This window comes from Lagenorhynchus albirostris, chromosome 11 (genome assembly GCF_949774975.1).
Source record: "Lagenorhynchus albirostris chromosome 11, mLagAlb1.1, whole genome shotgun sequence".
In the NCBI taxonomy this organism is placed as follows: Eukaryota; Metazoa; Chordata; class Mammalia; order Artiodactyla; family Delphinidae; genus Lagenorhynchus; species Lagenorhynchus albirostris.
Genome location: NC_083105.1, coordinates 38,330,784 through 38,345,325, shown reverse-complemented (window position 1 = coordinate 38,345,325; position 14,542 = coordinate 38,330,784). Strand labels below are relative to the sequence as shown.

Below are 14,542 nucleotides of genomic sequence, written 5' to 3'. Positions count from 1 at the left end.
CTTATGGAACATAATTGGGGTTTTTCTTATTGTAGGCAGATCCTTATCTGCACTATTTTGCTGTGAAGATCAGGGTAAGAAAGTAGTCATACAAGGCAGCAGATATTATTAAAAATATGCTTGAAAAGAAAGTTTTGAAACAGATATAATGCAATTAGGTTGCTTTAGCTAATTTCATAGCTTTAGAGATCTGAATTGGACTAGCTATACTGTAGTGTTCTAATAACCTGTGACCAATGACAGGAGTATGCAGTTGGGTAAAGTTTCTATGACAAGGCATCTTTCTCAGACTAATAGCCTAATAGCCACAGCATTAAGAGTTTTAAAAGGTTCTCTCCTATAGTCTCAGCAAAGTCAAAGAGAGAACTCAGCTCTCCCTATGGCTTCTGAAAAAGGATGTCTGATGAAACTCTTTCAAATCACTGAATAGCCTGGCTAATCCTGCCTGTCTCTAATCTCATACTCTGAATCCATATTTCTCACCATGGTAAGCTTTCCAGCTATTTTTCAGATAACCATACTTATATTTGGAGTGAATTGATGCTTTTGTAATGGTAAAACCATGGCTGAAATGTATCTCTCTGTGGATATCCTTAATTCACTTAAAATCTGTTATTCCCCTTAATGATTCAAGGATTCAAATATTTCAGTGGTAAAGAAAGTGCATTTTATGTTCAGAGGGAATATCCATTTACCTCTCGGATGCCTTGTGCTTTGAAAGAAGAAAAAACTGAGATTACATGAGATTTGTATCTTTTCTGTGATATTACTCATATTTTCTTATCTAAATTCTTTAATAATTAATTTTTTTACATCTTTATTGGAGTATAATTGCTTTACAATGGTGTCTTAGTTTCTGCTTTATAACAAAGTGAATCAGTTATACATATACATATGTTCCCATATCTCTTCCCTCTTGAGTCTCCCTCCCTCCCACCCTCCCTATCCCACCCCTCCAGGCGGTCACAAAGCACCGAGCTGATCTCCCTGTGCTATGCAGCTGCTTCCCACTAGCTATCTACCTTAACGTTTGGTAGTGTATATATGTCCATGCCTCTCTCTCGCTTTATTGCTCTTAAAAATCAAAATTTCTTTTTAAAATGCATAGTTTTCAGTACCATTATATACATATTCATTCTTTAAATTCTAATCTATACCCAATTCTATGGAAACTGAATTAACATGACTGAAATTAATTGTAGTGCTGTATTACTTAGCAACAGTATGCTCTTTAGACATTTCCCCCCTCTCCTGGCATTTTGGTACTTACTTGGAGAGTTTAAGTCAATATTTACTTTCTTTTCTGAAGTGATATTTCAGATACATTTAAGATTTTAATTGAGTGAGAGATGTGAGCTCTACTTTTTGCTTTCCTGTTATGTTGTACATACATTATTTTAAATCTTGTTTCTAATTACATAAATAAAGGATAACCCATACTCGTTATTTTAGATATTACTATTCAGGTATTTATCATTTGAAATTGATTTGAATTGGTCTGAAGTAAATGTTACTTTTGTACAATATATATAAAATGTGTTTGATAAATATATGGTATAAATTAGATTTTGCCAACACTTCGGTAGAACACATATTTGAACAACTAAAACATTCGTATGAAAAAGAATGCTGTAATTACTTTGAACACACAGAATTCCTAGAGAGCCATTAAAAGCAGTCCAAGCAAACTCTTAATATGAACATCCTATTAACACTTGATTGAATTACTGGATATACTTGAAAACAAAAGAATTTACTCACTGAATTATTCTGAAATTCATTCTTTTCAGCATTTCTGGATAAGTAGCATCTTTATCCCATTAATCCGGATTAATATCTGTGCATAAATGTTGCTTATTTTTAATGTACTTGTACTCAAAATGTATCTGTAACGTTTAATTTAAAGGTCAGTTGTGCAGATAATCCTTTATTTTCCTCTTAGGGACAGATCATCATTAAAGAACATTAATGTAACTGAAACATCATTAGAGTTCTCAGATTTGGACTATAATGTTGAATATAGTGCTTATGTAACAGCTAGCACCCGATTTGGTGAAGGGAAAACGAGAAGCAATATCGTTAACTTTCGAACACCCGAAGGAGGTGAGTTCTTATGGATGTAGGCCAAGTAAAAGAATATCATACTCAGAAAAAAAATGTGTTAAATATAAATATGTCTTATTAAACCTAATATCTGTCATGGTTACATGCAAAATTGCTTTTTGCTCACTCTCTACCTATGTGATGTTAATCTCTCTGTGCCTCAATTTCCCATCTGTATTATGGAAACGGTATGTTACCTACCTCACAGGGTCCTTATGAGGATTAAATGAATTTATATTTGTAAATGCACTCAGCACAGAACTCAACATTTAGTAAGCATTTAGTGTGTTTTTAAATGAAACAAAGTAAAATGCATGAAGTCGGCTCTCTGCCTTTGTCCTCTATTATTCAATTTCAAAATTGCAAGTTAAATTAGAATTTCATATTATGCATTCTATATCGGAAACTTGTCATAATGTTGTTTTCAAATCTAGGGCAGTAGGCATGTTTTAGAACTGGGATAGTGTTTTATGAGTAAGAAATCCGTCTGTCTCTGCTTAGATATTGCTATGGTAGAGTGTTACGGGGATGGCCCAGTGAGCCTTGTGGATTTCATTTCTGATTTCTAATTAGATATTATTCTTAGTTTTTAAACAATTATCATAACTAATCAAAGGGAGGTAACATTTAGAACATTTCACACATTTTTTAGAGACACAAGTACAGTTTATTGTTCGATCATTTGTTTTCTAGCACCAAGTGATCCTCCCAAAGATGTTCATTATGCAAACCTCAGTTCTTCATCAGTACTTCTTTTTTGGACGCCTCCTTCAAAACCTAATGGGATTATACAATATTATTCTGTTTATTACAGGAATACTTCAGGTACTTTTGTGCAGGTAAGACCTGAGTTTTCTCCTGCTTCTTTACTTACATCCTTCAGCTCTGTTGATAAAGACTTGGCATGGTAGAAAAAGTTGCTTATTAGAATTTTGTGTAGACATTTTGTAGAACTGCCATTGACATAGAAAAATGTGGTGGAGAAATAAATACATTTTAAACTGTCTAAGCATGCACACATATACTCAAACACACACGTTTCTCTATCAGCTTCAAATGTGTTACCAACAATGAAGCTGCCACCTTTTAAAAATTCTGTATATAAATATGGCCCTGAGTGCCTCTTCTCCAAGAAGTGTTCACTAGAGAGTTAATGGTTTCATTTACCCTCAATTATTTCTCAGCTAAAAAAAAATTTCTTTTTGTTTGTATATAATACACATAGTTTTCATGTTTGGATGTGTTTGTGTGTTTTTCTTCAATTCTAAAAATATTTTCAGTTGTTAGCAGGAGGGCTTATCATCATCATCATCATCATCATCGCTTCGTATCAGATGTAATGAAACTATTAAAATGTGCTTATTTAACTTGAGGTATGCAAGGTTATAGGGTCGCACACTTTGCAGATGGACACTTTCTGAGATATGAACAATAACAGTTATAAAAATAGCTAAAGTGCATTTTGTTTAAAGAAATAGTTTTAATTTTTCAGCCAAATTCTTTTATTTCTCCAAACTGTTTCACAGAACTCTAGTAGATGAAAAGATTAAAACTGGATTGGTTGTGATTGAATCAGGAATGGGGAGAGTTGGAATATAACTTGGAAAACACTAATTTAGAAGAAATACTGCAATTTACAGAATATGTACCTTACTGATAGGGACTGTTGACTGCATGTTGATTATGACTCTGACCATTATTAAGTGTTTGCATCCTTTTAAGCAGAAGGAGGATAGAGATGAGTCTTATTAATTCTAAGTTGCCTAATTCCATTTGTGATTAACAACCCATGTGTAGCCACTAGAGTTCTTGTGAGCAGAAATCTCTGGGACTAAAGTATGACTTGATTTAGTACAGTTTAGGCTAATGAATAAGGTCAGAGCAGAACTTTGCAAGCTATCTTAGGCCTTACTCAGCAGTGAGTAAAAGACAGTCCAGAGTTTGGTTCTATTTTTATATTCTGCTCAAGGCCCTCTCAGAGTGGGACTGCCTAAGAAAAGAGGATCTGTTTGTTTAACTCTGTACATCAAGCAATTTTTGCTCTTCCTTTTTGTTCTGTATTTGGGGAAGAATGGGGATCAGTGTGCAATTTATTTTTTTACCACAATGTGTTTACAAATTTAATAATGTGTCATTATGTCATAGAGGCCATTCAAATTGCAGATTTTTTTTCATGCATTTAACCAATATTTAGTATTTGAAATTCAGTAGTTCTGAATCTTAGCAAAGGTTTTGCCTCTGTACAGTTTACTTTATGGCTTGTCTCTGATTCAATTTTGGTTCTCTTTGTCCACATCTAGGTAATCGAGTGTAAATGTTTAACTATGATTTCAACATGATTTTATGAACCTTCTTATTCAAACCTGAGTATATAATATACCATTTGCAATTCATCTATCTTAGAAAATGTCATCTTTTATTAAATTATCTTAAGAGTGCTTTTAGGTGTGACAGCTGCAAGAGGGCACACAGGCCAATGATATTAAAACATTTTTTATATTTCTTGAAGTTCATCCGTGCTTTAATTTACTTCTGAAGTTAACGTTAAATATAGCATAAAAATCTTCACTACCTAATTTTCTATTTTGGATTGGTAGAATAGAAGAAATCCTCAAAATGAAAATTATGTAGCAGAATAGATGTAGAGCTGTTTTCTTCCTTCTCTTTCTTCTTTCCATAGAACTTTGTGGCATATCTCATGCATGGCACATCATATTCTGCTTTCTATTTCTGGTATCTGCTACTTATCTTAGCTCCCTCATCCCATAGCAAATAACACGAAGAAAAGACTTGTGTGTGACGCTTGTCTTTCCATCCCCTGAAGTCCTCTGGTACAGTATGATAATGCTCAATAAATGTTTTAATCATAGAACGTAAAATTCTTATAACAGATCAACGTTATTTTCAGTACTTAGTTATAATTTTGGAGCACTTGAGTTTGTTGTGAAGTGATCTTTCCTTCCTCTGACTTTGTGGAATTTAATCTCTTTGCTACTACTTGGCAATACATCTTGTCCCTCCTCCAACTGTGGTATATTGTGTTTTGTATAGTATATTAACTCTTCTACATTTTAACATTTACCCACTTATGTCTCCTCAGTTTGCCTGATATAGTGTCTTTTATTAAAAAGTGTTAAATGAGTACTGGCTGATTAATCAAATTTGAGAAGTTTTTACTAAATACCTTCTGACTGCATTCATATACACAAAGAATAAACCTTAATTAGATAGTTTGAGCCACAAGACATTTTTTCCAAAAATAAATAGATGAATGGAATAATCATCTGGATAATTGGTATAATTCTAACTTTGTTACATGTCTGTGCATGTTTACTCACACTCAGCATGAATAACTTCTGGGTGATTAAAAATAATTTGTTACTTAATATTGTCATCAAGGTAGGTCATAGGTAGTCGGAATAAATTTTATAGCAAAGAAAAGTCAAAAAGCTCTATTAATATTTTAAGAGAGAATTTATGTAATCCAGTTATGCCATGTGTAAAGTAGATGTGTTGGAAGATATTAAGTTCACAGATCATATTTTGTGTGAGATTAAATATGTTTTAACTTGTCTGTTCCTAAATAAGTCACCACAAAAGTTAAATAGATCTTTTCTGACACTTACTCTCCCCCACTCCCTATACTGGGAAAGAACCACAAAAATTTGCTGAATTTAGTTTGTTGATACATTGCAGAACCACGATAACTATAAATTTTAGTCAAATTGATTATCCTGTGTTACTAATTTTAATGAACTTTTTACTAATTATCAGTTTTTTATCGTGTGCCAGAGATGGTATTGTTTTATATGCTTTATATGATCTAATCCTCAAAAGGCCTCTGTGAAGTGGAAATGATTATTCCCATTTTACAGTTGGAGAAGCTTTGTGATCAGATGATTTATCCAGAGCTGTTGCCAGAATTGAATGCAGGTCTTTGGACTCTAAGGGCTTTGTGCAGATTGGAATGATTCAGATTTCTCAGTATAAGTAGACATTATTATAAAATTTTTCATGCTTAATTCATATTTAATTACCTACGTGACTTTTTTAAAATTCTGTTTTCCTTTATTTTAGAATTGATTTTGACTATGTGTTTTGTGTTTAAAATTTGGTCAAGGAAGGGATGATTGTAATTCCTTAATTATTGAAAAATGCCTTGGGACAAATATAAGTAGGGTCCTGCAAGAGAATTTTAAAATTTCTCTTACTCAGCACATATGAGAGTGTATCCAACTGCCTTCCCATTTCTCTACATGATTGTAGAAAAAAAGAGGGTCTATGAAAGATAATAACCATTTGAGTTCATAGAAAGAGGTGAACACTTTCGTAATTCCTACACTGTTAACAGGAAGAAAACACTTAAAATTTTTATAATACTCCCAAACTTGTTTAAAAATATATAGTCAATGTTTTGAAAAATATTTGAATGTTTCATAAGGGAAACTGACACTGGTCAGCACATTGTAGCATTTCCAGTTCACCACTAGACCTTCCTCACTGCAGCTAAGCTTGGAGTTTCTGCTACTCTGTATGTTGATTTAATAAAACTGCTACCATCTATTCCTCTTTTAGTACAAACATATTTCCAGTTTAATTATTGCAATAAAAAAGTTCTTTGTTTATTTTCCTCAAAAATTAACATATTAAAATACTGAGGCAACCAATCCATGAATAATAATTACTTTGAAATGCTCATGTATACTAAAAATATACTCTGAACAATTAAAACAATATGTTTATTTTTCAGAATTTTACACTCCATGAAGTAACCAATGACTTTGACAATATGACCGTATCTGCAATAATAGATAAACTGGCAATATTCAGCTACTATACATTTTGGGTAACAGCAAGTACTTCAGTTGGAAATGGGAATAAAAGCAGTGACATAGTTCAAGTATACACAGATCAAGACAGTATGTAAATGAAAAGCATTCATTAATGTTTAATAGGATTAATTTAGAACTTTATAATTATTTCAGAATCTTTTTCTATTTGTATGTATTGGTAATAAAATATGTGTTTTATTTAGGCACATTTAACCAGTCATAGAAGTTTGAAAATGCATTTAATATAGCTATAAACCTATTACAATAGTAACAGCCTTTTCTATTCCTGAAAACTGCTACCATCCATTTATAAAAATTCTGTCACTTTCATTGCTTTGAAAGATGTCACAGCCATCGGTTATGGGCATGGAAAAAACCGTTGCGTATGTGGATGGATTTTCCAATACTTAATATCCATTTGCTCTAGAAATGACATTTTTTTCTCTCTAGCAACTTGTTTCCTTTTCAGTCTTTGACCCCACAAAGGATTTTATGCAGCATCTTTGTTCTTATTGTGTTTGTGACTAATATGTCCAAAATACCTTTTTTTTTTTTTTAACTCTGGAAGTTTCTCATTTGTGGCTTCTGCAGAATCCTGTTTGTGCTGAGTATTCAGAAAACTATAATGACTGAAGCTCTTGCTGTTTTTTAGGTTTCAGTTTCAAGAATACGATGATACATGGATCATTGTCTATTTCTTCTTGTGGTTGTTTCTGTGGTCCATTTATTTTTTAAAGATTAGTCCTCTTACTGAGAAATGATACTGACCTAAATTTCTGCTGAGAGTAGAATTCTGTTTATTATTTGAAGATTATAAATTTGACAGATACTTTAAGTATGAAGAATGAATGTTCTCCCTGTTGTTGGAACAATCTTTTAAATTGTTTACTCATTGATCAGCAGAGTAGATAATGATATGTGGAAATACAAGTTTGGGGAGTCTTTAGCAAAAATGTTTAGTGCAATTTGTGGTCAATATCATTTCAGGAATTCTTTAAATGCAGATCTCTCCCAAGATTTTCACCAACCTATAACGTTTTATCAGTTATTATTATAGCACCATGAATAATAAACACTGTGCACTGTTCCCAGTGAGAGGCCCTGGATGACTTCATATGTACAATAAGGATAATCTTTAGAAGAAAGAAACTAAAAATATTGTTTAGATAATATTTAAATATCTGAGTATACATGCCCACATACATGTGTGCATACTCCTAATCTCATACACATAATTTCCATCACATACTCATAATCTCATATACAGACTCAAAATCACCATCTTGTAGGAAGGAAAAGCCAAGAAAATATTGCATAAAACAGTTCTCACACATATTAAAGATGACAGGGTTTATTTTGAATGATTTTAATATAATTATTTAGAAGATATTTTGTAGTAGATGATGTTACCACATGTGGATTTAAATAATGTAAGAGCAGGTGATGTAGTAGTTGCCATTTCAACAATTATCCTCCGGTTTGTGAATTTACTTATATTTTATTTAGGGTGACTGATGATTTTTATATTTTGCACATTACCTGTCATAGTACCTGAAGGAGTTGTTGGAAACCTGACTTACAAGTCCATTTCGTCAACTGCAATAAATGTAAGCTGGGGCCCTCCGTCTCAACCAAACGGTCTAGTCTTCTACTATGTTTCTCTGAGCTCACAGCAAACTCCTCGCCACGTGAGACCACCTCTAGTTACATATGACAGAAGCATGTATTTTGATAATCTGGAAAAATATACTGATTATATATTAAAAATCACTCCATCAACAGAAAAGGGATTCTCTGATACCTATACTGCCCAACTACACATCAAAACTGAAGAAGATGGTAGGCTGGACCCTTTTATTGCCTATTAAGCAGATTGTTGGTGTTCTCTTATTTATATTGCTTTCTGATAGAAAACATTATTCTTATCACTACATAGATTCTGTTTGTTCTTAAGTAATTAGCCTTTCAATAAACACAGTAAGCTCTAAGTTTCTTAAAATTAAAATAATTACCTGTTGATAAAAATTAAGTCCCATTATTATTAAAGCCTCTTCTTCTTGATGCTAATCACTTTTGTTTCACTTAATATTCTTTTTTTCTTTTATAGTCCCAGAAACTTCACCAATAATCAACACTTTTAAAAACCTTTCCTCTACCTCAGTTCTCTTATCATGGGATCCCCCAGTAAAACCAAATGGTGCAATAATAAGTTATGATTTAATTTTACAAGGACCAAGTGAGAATTATTCTTTTGTTACTTCTGATAACTATGTAATACTGGACGAGCTTTCACCATTTACATTATATAGTTTTTTTGCTGCTGCAAGAACTATAAAAGGACTGGGTCCTTCCAGTGTTCTTTTCTTTTACACAGATGAGTCAGGTAAGCCAGAATCCATATTTCTTCCAATGATTTCACTGTTGCAGCACTTGCTCTCTCTTTTTAAGGAACAGCATGGAAAATGAAAGGATATTTGATTGTCTGTTTGTAACAGCCTGACAACTATTCATCTGCTTTGCTGAACATTTTTTTTTTAATTTGATCTTCAGAACAGGGTGTTCTGTTTAAAGCTACTTTGGAACTACTGAGTTCCAAGTACGAAAGCATGATTACTTATGCTCTTTATTTCTGAAATTAAAATATGATCAGTTTATAAGTCTTTCTTAACTAGTGTCTTCAAGAAGCTAGAGTCACGATGATATTTTTCTGCTAAAAAATGTTATGAATATAAGTTTTATAATGTGTTTTCCTGCAGTGCCTTTAGCACCTCCTCAAAATTTGACTTTAGTCAACTACACTTCAGACCTTGTATGGCTGAAATGGAGCCCGAGTCCTGTTCCAGGCGGTATTGTTAAAGTATATAGTTTAAAAATTCATGAGCATGAAACTGATACTATATTTTATAAGGTAGGTTGATGATAACACTATATATTTATTTCAAAAATTTAGAAAGTCAATTAAAGTATTGACATGCAGGGGGAAAATGGACTGCTTTAATTAACACAAGGACCGTCTTTTTAAAAAATCTTTTTGGTTTCCTACACCTTAAGGATGCTTGCAGAAAACACAGCAAACGTTTGTCAAATATGGAAGTGGAGTACTTCATATAGCGTTTTACTTAGAATTTGTAACTTCTAGATAGCTATAAGTTAGGGAGTAATTGCACCATTTTGTTAATGCTGGAAAGTATAGAGTAAATTTTTTCAGACTATTTAAAACCTGTTATTGTCTTAAGGGTAATATATTTCTACATTCATCCCCCTTACCCACAGGGGATACATTCCAAGACCCCCAGTGGATGCCGGAAACCATGAATAGTACTGAACCGATATGTACTGTGTTTTTTTCTTATACATAAAGTTTAATTCCTAAAGTTTAATTTATAAATAAGGCACAGTAAGAGATTAACAACCATAACTAATAACAAAATAGAAAAATTATAACAAACCATAATAAGAGTTATATGAATGTGGTCCCTCTCTCTCTCTCTCAAAACATCTTCTTGTACAAATTTAATGCCTTTTCTATCTTAACTAAGCACTTATCACATACTATGGCAATAACTTTCACAGTTTGAGGTACAACAGCAAAACTTGTACATTTTTTCCCCTTCTTCCCAATTTCATAGAATGTCACAGAAATGTCATTTTTACCGAAGATCTTAGCGGCCTCAGCATACGATTACTTTTTCTTTCCTTATTGAGAACATTTTTCATCTTTTCACTTAAAAGAAACACTTTATGGCTTCTCTTTGGCATATCTGAATTGCCAGCATCACTACTCTTGCACTTTGGGGCCATTACTAAGTAAAATAAGGGTGACTTGAACAAAAGCACTGTGCTATCTGACAGTCGATCTGATAACCAAAAAGGCTACTGACTAATGGGTGGGAAATGCTGGACAAAGGGTTGATTGATACCCTGGGCAAGATGGAGCAGGACAACTCAAGATTTCATCATGCAGCTCAGACCAGCTCACAATTTAAAACTTATGAATTGTTTATTTCTGGAATTTTCCATCTAATATCTTGGGACCATGGTTGACTGTGGGTAACTGAAACCGTGGAAAATGAAACTGTGAATAAGGGGGGACTATTGTATTCGTTGTTAAAAGAAGTACCAAATGAATGTTTTCAACCTGTTCAGAAAAGTGTTTATACTGGACTTCTGTTAACCTTTCCAGATAGCATGTAATCCCACACTAATTGGTCTTTTAAAATATATCATTATTCTTTTTCTTTCAATGCTAATTAGTTTCAATGCTAAATGCCCTTTCACTCCTCCATTTTTAGGTTTCAGAATCAATGAAAAATACCCAAAGAACTGATGTAACAAAGGGTCTCAAATATACCTACATGATTTCTAGCATTTAATTGCCAAAATATGTTGTAATTAACTAGCATTTATGTGAGAAAGTGTTCTTATTTTTTTTCCAAAGGCAAATGAAGTACTGGAATGCTCTTTAGTTGCAGCAAGGAGAATGCAAAAACTTTGCATAAACATTGTCCCCAATATTATATGCATTATAATTTATTACTGATGGTAAATCATTTTTATAGCATGTGTAGCTTAAAAGGTGAATAGTAAAAATCAGAAGCAGTGTGTAAGTTTATGTCATAAGGAATAATGATTTTCTTTTTGGAAATCAAGATATTACTCTAAAATCTGATAGGCTGAGTAGAATTCAAATTGTATTTCTTCATAAATGTGGAATCTGTTTCCCAGCAGTGTGAAATTTCATTAATGGTGCTGAGTCTCTAGCCCTCTAGTATCTATTTCTAGTCTAATCTTAACATTTTCCATTTTTTTTTAATGTGCTTTGTCTGTATGGATCACTGGTAAATAGGTATCAAATGGGGAAAAGGAATCATTTTCTATATTTCTATATTTTAAAGATAATAATCTTTATTATCCTAGGAATGTGATCATTCCTAGGATAAACATGTATGTATATTGAAGTGTGGATGTGTATGTGTGATCTTTTCCTCAGAACAGAGATCTCTACCATCAACACCGTTAGCACAGTCATGAATTAAGGACTCTGGCATCAAATTTTCTGATTAGAAGCCTGACTTTGAGACTTATTGTTCTGCCTTAGGGCAGTTGCTTAAATTCTTATGACTCAGTTTCCTCAAGTGCAAAATGGGAGCTGTAAAGATACATCCACTAAAAAGTGAAGGTTGTAAGGGAAAATCTATATAAAGCATTTAGAACAATCCCCAGCATATGATAAACACGGTAGCTATTGTTTTTGTATATGGTTTAAAAAAAAAGAACAAATTCCATTCAGCATTGTAATAGCACTAAGCCTGAAATGACAGTACTCCTCTAACTGAATATGAGGGTAGGTTATATTCTAAGAGTTTTAGACATCTGTTTTCTCAATAGAAATGCCACCATTGAAATTTCACTAGTAGCAAAGATATAATCTTTATACCATAAAGTATTAAATATATCCTTTTTGGGGTGGAAGGAGTAGTTTTCTTTTAAAATCTACTACTTTTAGTTATTCCTTTTTACATCTATTTTGTCTTCCGTGAATTTTCATAGCCTTATTTTCTTTCAAATTCCTTTAAATGTATCCTCATGCCATCTTTTTTCCTTTCTCAACATCTGGTTTTCTTTATCTGCTTTCTTCCCTCTGTGTGGCTTTCTCTTTGAGTGTGTTGTCCTGTTTTCCTTTCTATGTTTTCAGCTACCTCTATGTCCCAACTATTAGTTTCTTTTCTTTTCTTTTCTATTCTTTCAGATTATATGTGAGTTCCTGGAGGCATAATAATTCCAGAACCACTTCAAATGTTCCTGCCATCTCAGTCAATCCAGTTTAATCCATTTGGAGATAAATAAGACTCAGGTCTGCTGGTAACTCAGGTCACTCACACATACTGAAAGAAATTTTTTATTCAGTAAAAAAGTTCTGTTATGTTTGGAAATATTCCTTACTCATGTCTCCATCTTACAACTTACTTTGTCAGTCTGTCCACTATCCAGTAAGCTACTCACACTTTTTATTATTATCTCCTGAGTTCAGTCATTTCTCTGCGTACTTACTCACCCTTCCTAACCCAAGTCAAAATTTACCTGCTTGTGTTTAATTTCTTCTTAGAATGCAGTTGTTGGTAGATTTCTCTAATTAATATAACAATTCCTTGATGACAGGGACCATGTCTTATATATCTTTATAATCTCCTGGTTATCTAACAGTGTACTTGGTAAATAGTAATTGTGGAAGAATGAAAGGAAACAGCGTAATACAGTGAGTTCATAAAGTATGTCAATGACTTGCAAGAGATTAATTTAAAATATGATTCTAACCGTGAGTGCCCTGAGCATTAGTATTCTTGCTAAATTTCTGCCACTGAAATGTTTAATATATAAGTGAAAGTAGTTTATATTTTGGATTAGATATAATGCAGTATTCTTAAAATTATACCACATAGGAGATTGTCTTCTTTTTCCATAGGGTAACTATCAATCTTAAGTGCTCTTTCTATTAGGACAATTCTCTTTGAATGAAGGCTTTATATTTGATGGTAAAATTTTCTATGAGAAATAATATCCTCTTTTGAACAACTGTGATAACTTTTGTTCTTTTTTTCATTTTCCTAAGAGATTGCATAAAATTAGAAATTCAGGAGTTGTCTGGGAAAAGTCATAGTTTAAGCTTCATAGGAGCAGAGGTTCTGTTTCATTCACTGCTGTATTCCCAGTGCCTACCATACAATAGCTGATGAATAAATTAATTTACACAAAATGCTACTGAGAATTAAAAAATGAATTTAGATGAATTCAAGAAAAATCAAGTACCACTGACTGCTCTTAAGTTGGATTTCAATTGAGGACTTCAATTTTAGCAAATTTTAAGGAAGTAATCAGTATGTAATTCCAAGTAAAAATCAGGGAGACAAAATGAAAACAAAACACTTCAGCTTTAAAAACAAATGGCAGTTATGAGATTCTTCAGTGCTGAGAGGGTATCCAGTTCATCCTCGCTTTATCAGCTGAGCACACCCTGGGGCACACACAAAAAATGTTTAACTTTTAAATTTTTAATAAAAAATACCTGTGCTTACTAAATCATAGGTTAAACACAGAAGACATAATTTTGATGTATTAAATATTTCTTCCAGTTATAAATAAGTTTTTTGATGATGCATTGTGACAAAGAATTTTATTTCTGCTTTTCAGAATATTTCAGGTTTGCAAACTGAAGCCAAACTTGTTGGACTGGAACCCATCAGCACCTATTCTATCAGCATATCTGCCTTTACTAAAGTTGGAAATGGCAATCAATTTAGTAACGTAGTAAAATTCACAACCCAAGAATCAGGTTAGATATGGATTTTGGATCCTAAAATGTTTGATTTTGTATTTTAACACTTTTCCCTTTCCTTTCTCAGTTTATTTGACTAACTATCAATATTTAATTGTTCATTCAAAGGGAAGTTGAATTTCAGTGCTTTAAGGATAGGCTGGGTTGTCTTGTTTGCAATCAAATAGATACATATTTACACATGTTTTTTCACTTTGAACTGAGGAAGCTGAAATAAAAGACTACTTTAGGAACAAAGTAGGCTTCTAGATATATGTAAAAATTACCTACTTCT

General features: G+C 32.7%; 1 protein-coding gene across 1 annotated transcript in view; it reads left to right on the top strand.

Moving 5' to 3' along the window:
• The window catches only part of PTPRQ (protein tyrosine phosphatase receptor type Q), a 198,346-nt gene that overhangs the window by 59,000 nt on the left and 124,804 nt on the right, over positions 1-14,542 (top strand). Inside the window, exons 18-24 of the mRNA XM_060165124.1 lie at positions 1,943-2,103; positions 2,797-2,942; positions 6,854-7,022; positions 8,484-8,774; positions 9,043-9,318; positions 9,692-9,843; positions 14,124-14,265. Coding sequence (XP_060021107.1) covers positions 1,943-2,103; positions 2,797-2,942; positions 6,854-7,022; positions 8,484-8,774; positions 9,043-9,318; positions 9,692-9,843; positions 14,124-14,265 — 1,337 coding nt within the window. The remainder of the gene's footprint in view (positions 1-1,942; positions 2,104-2,796; positions 2,943-6,853; positions 7,023-8,483; positions 8,775-9,042; positions 9,319-9,691; positions 9,844-14,123; positions 14,266-14,542) is intronic.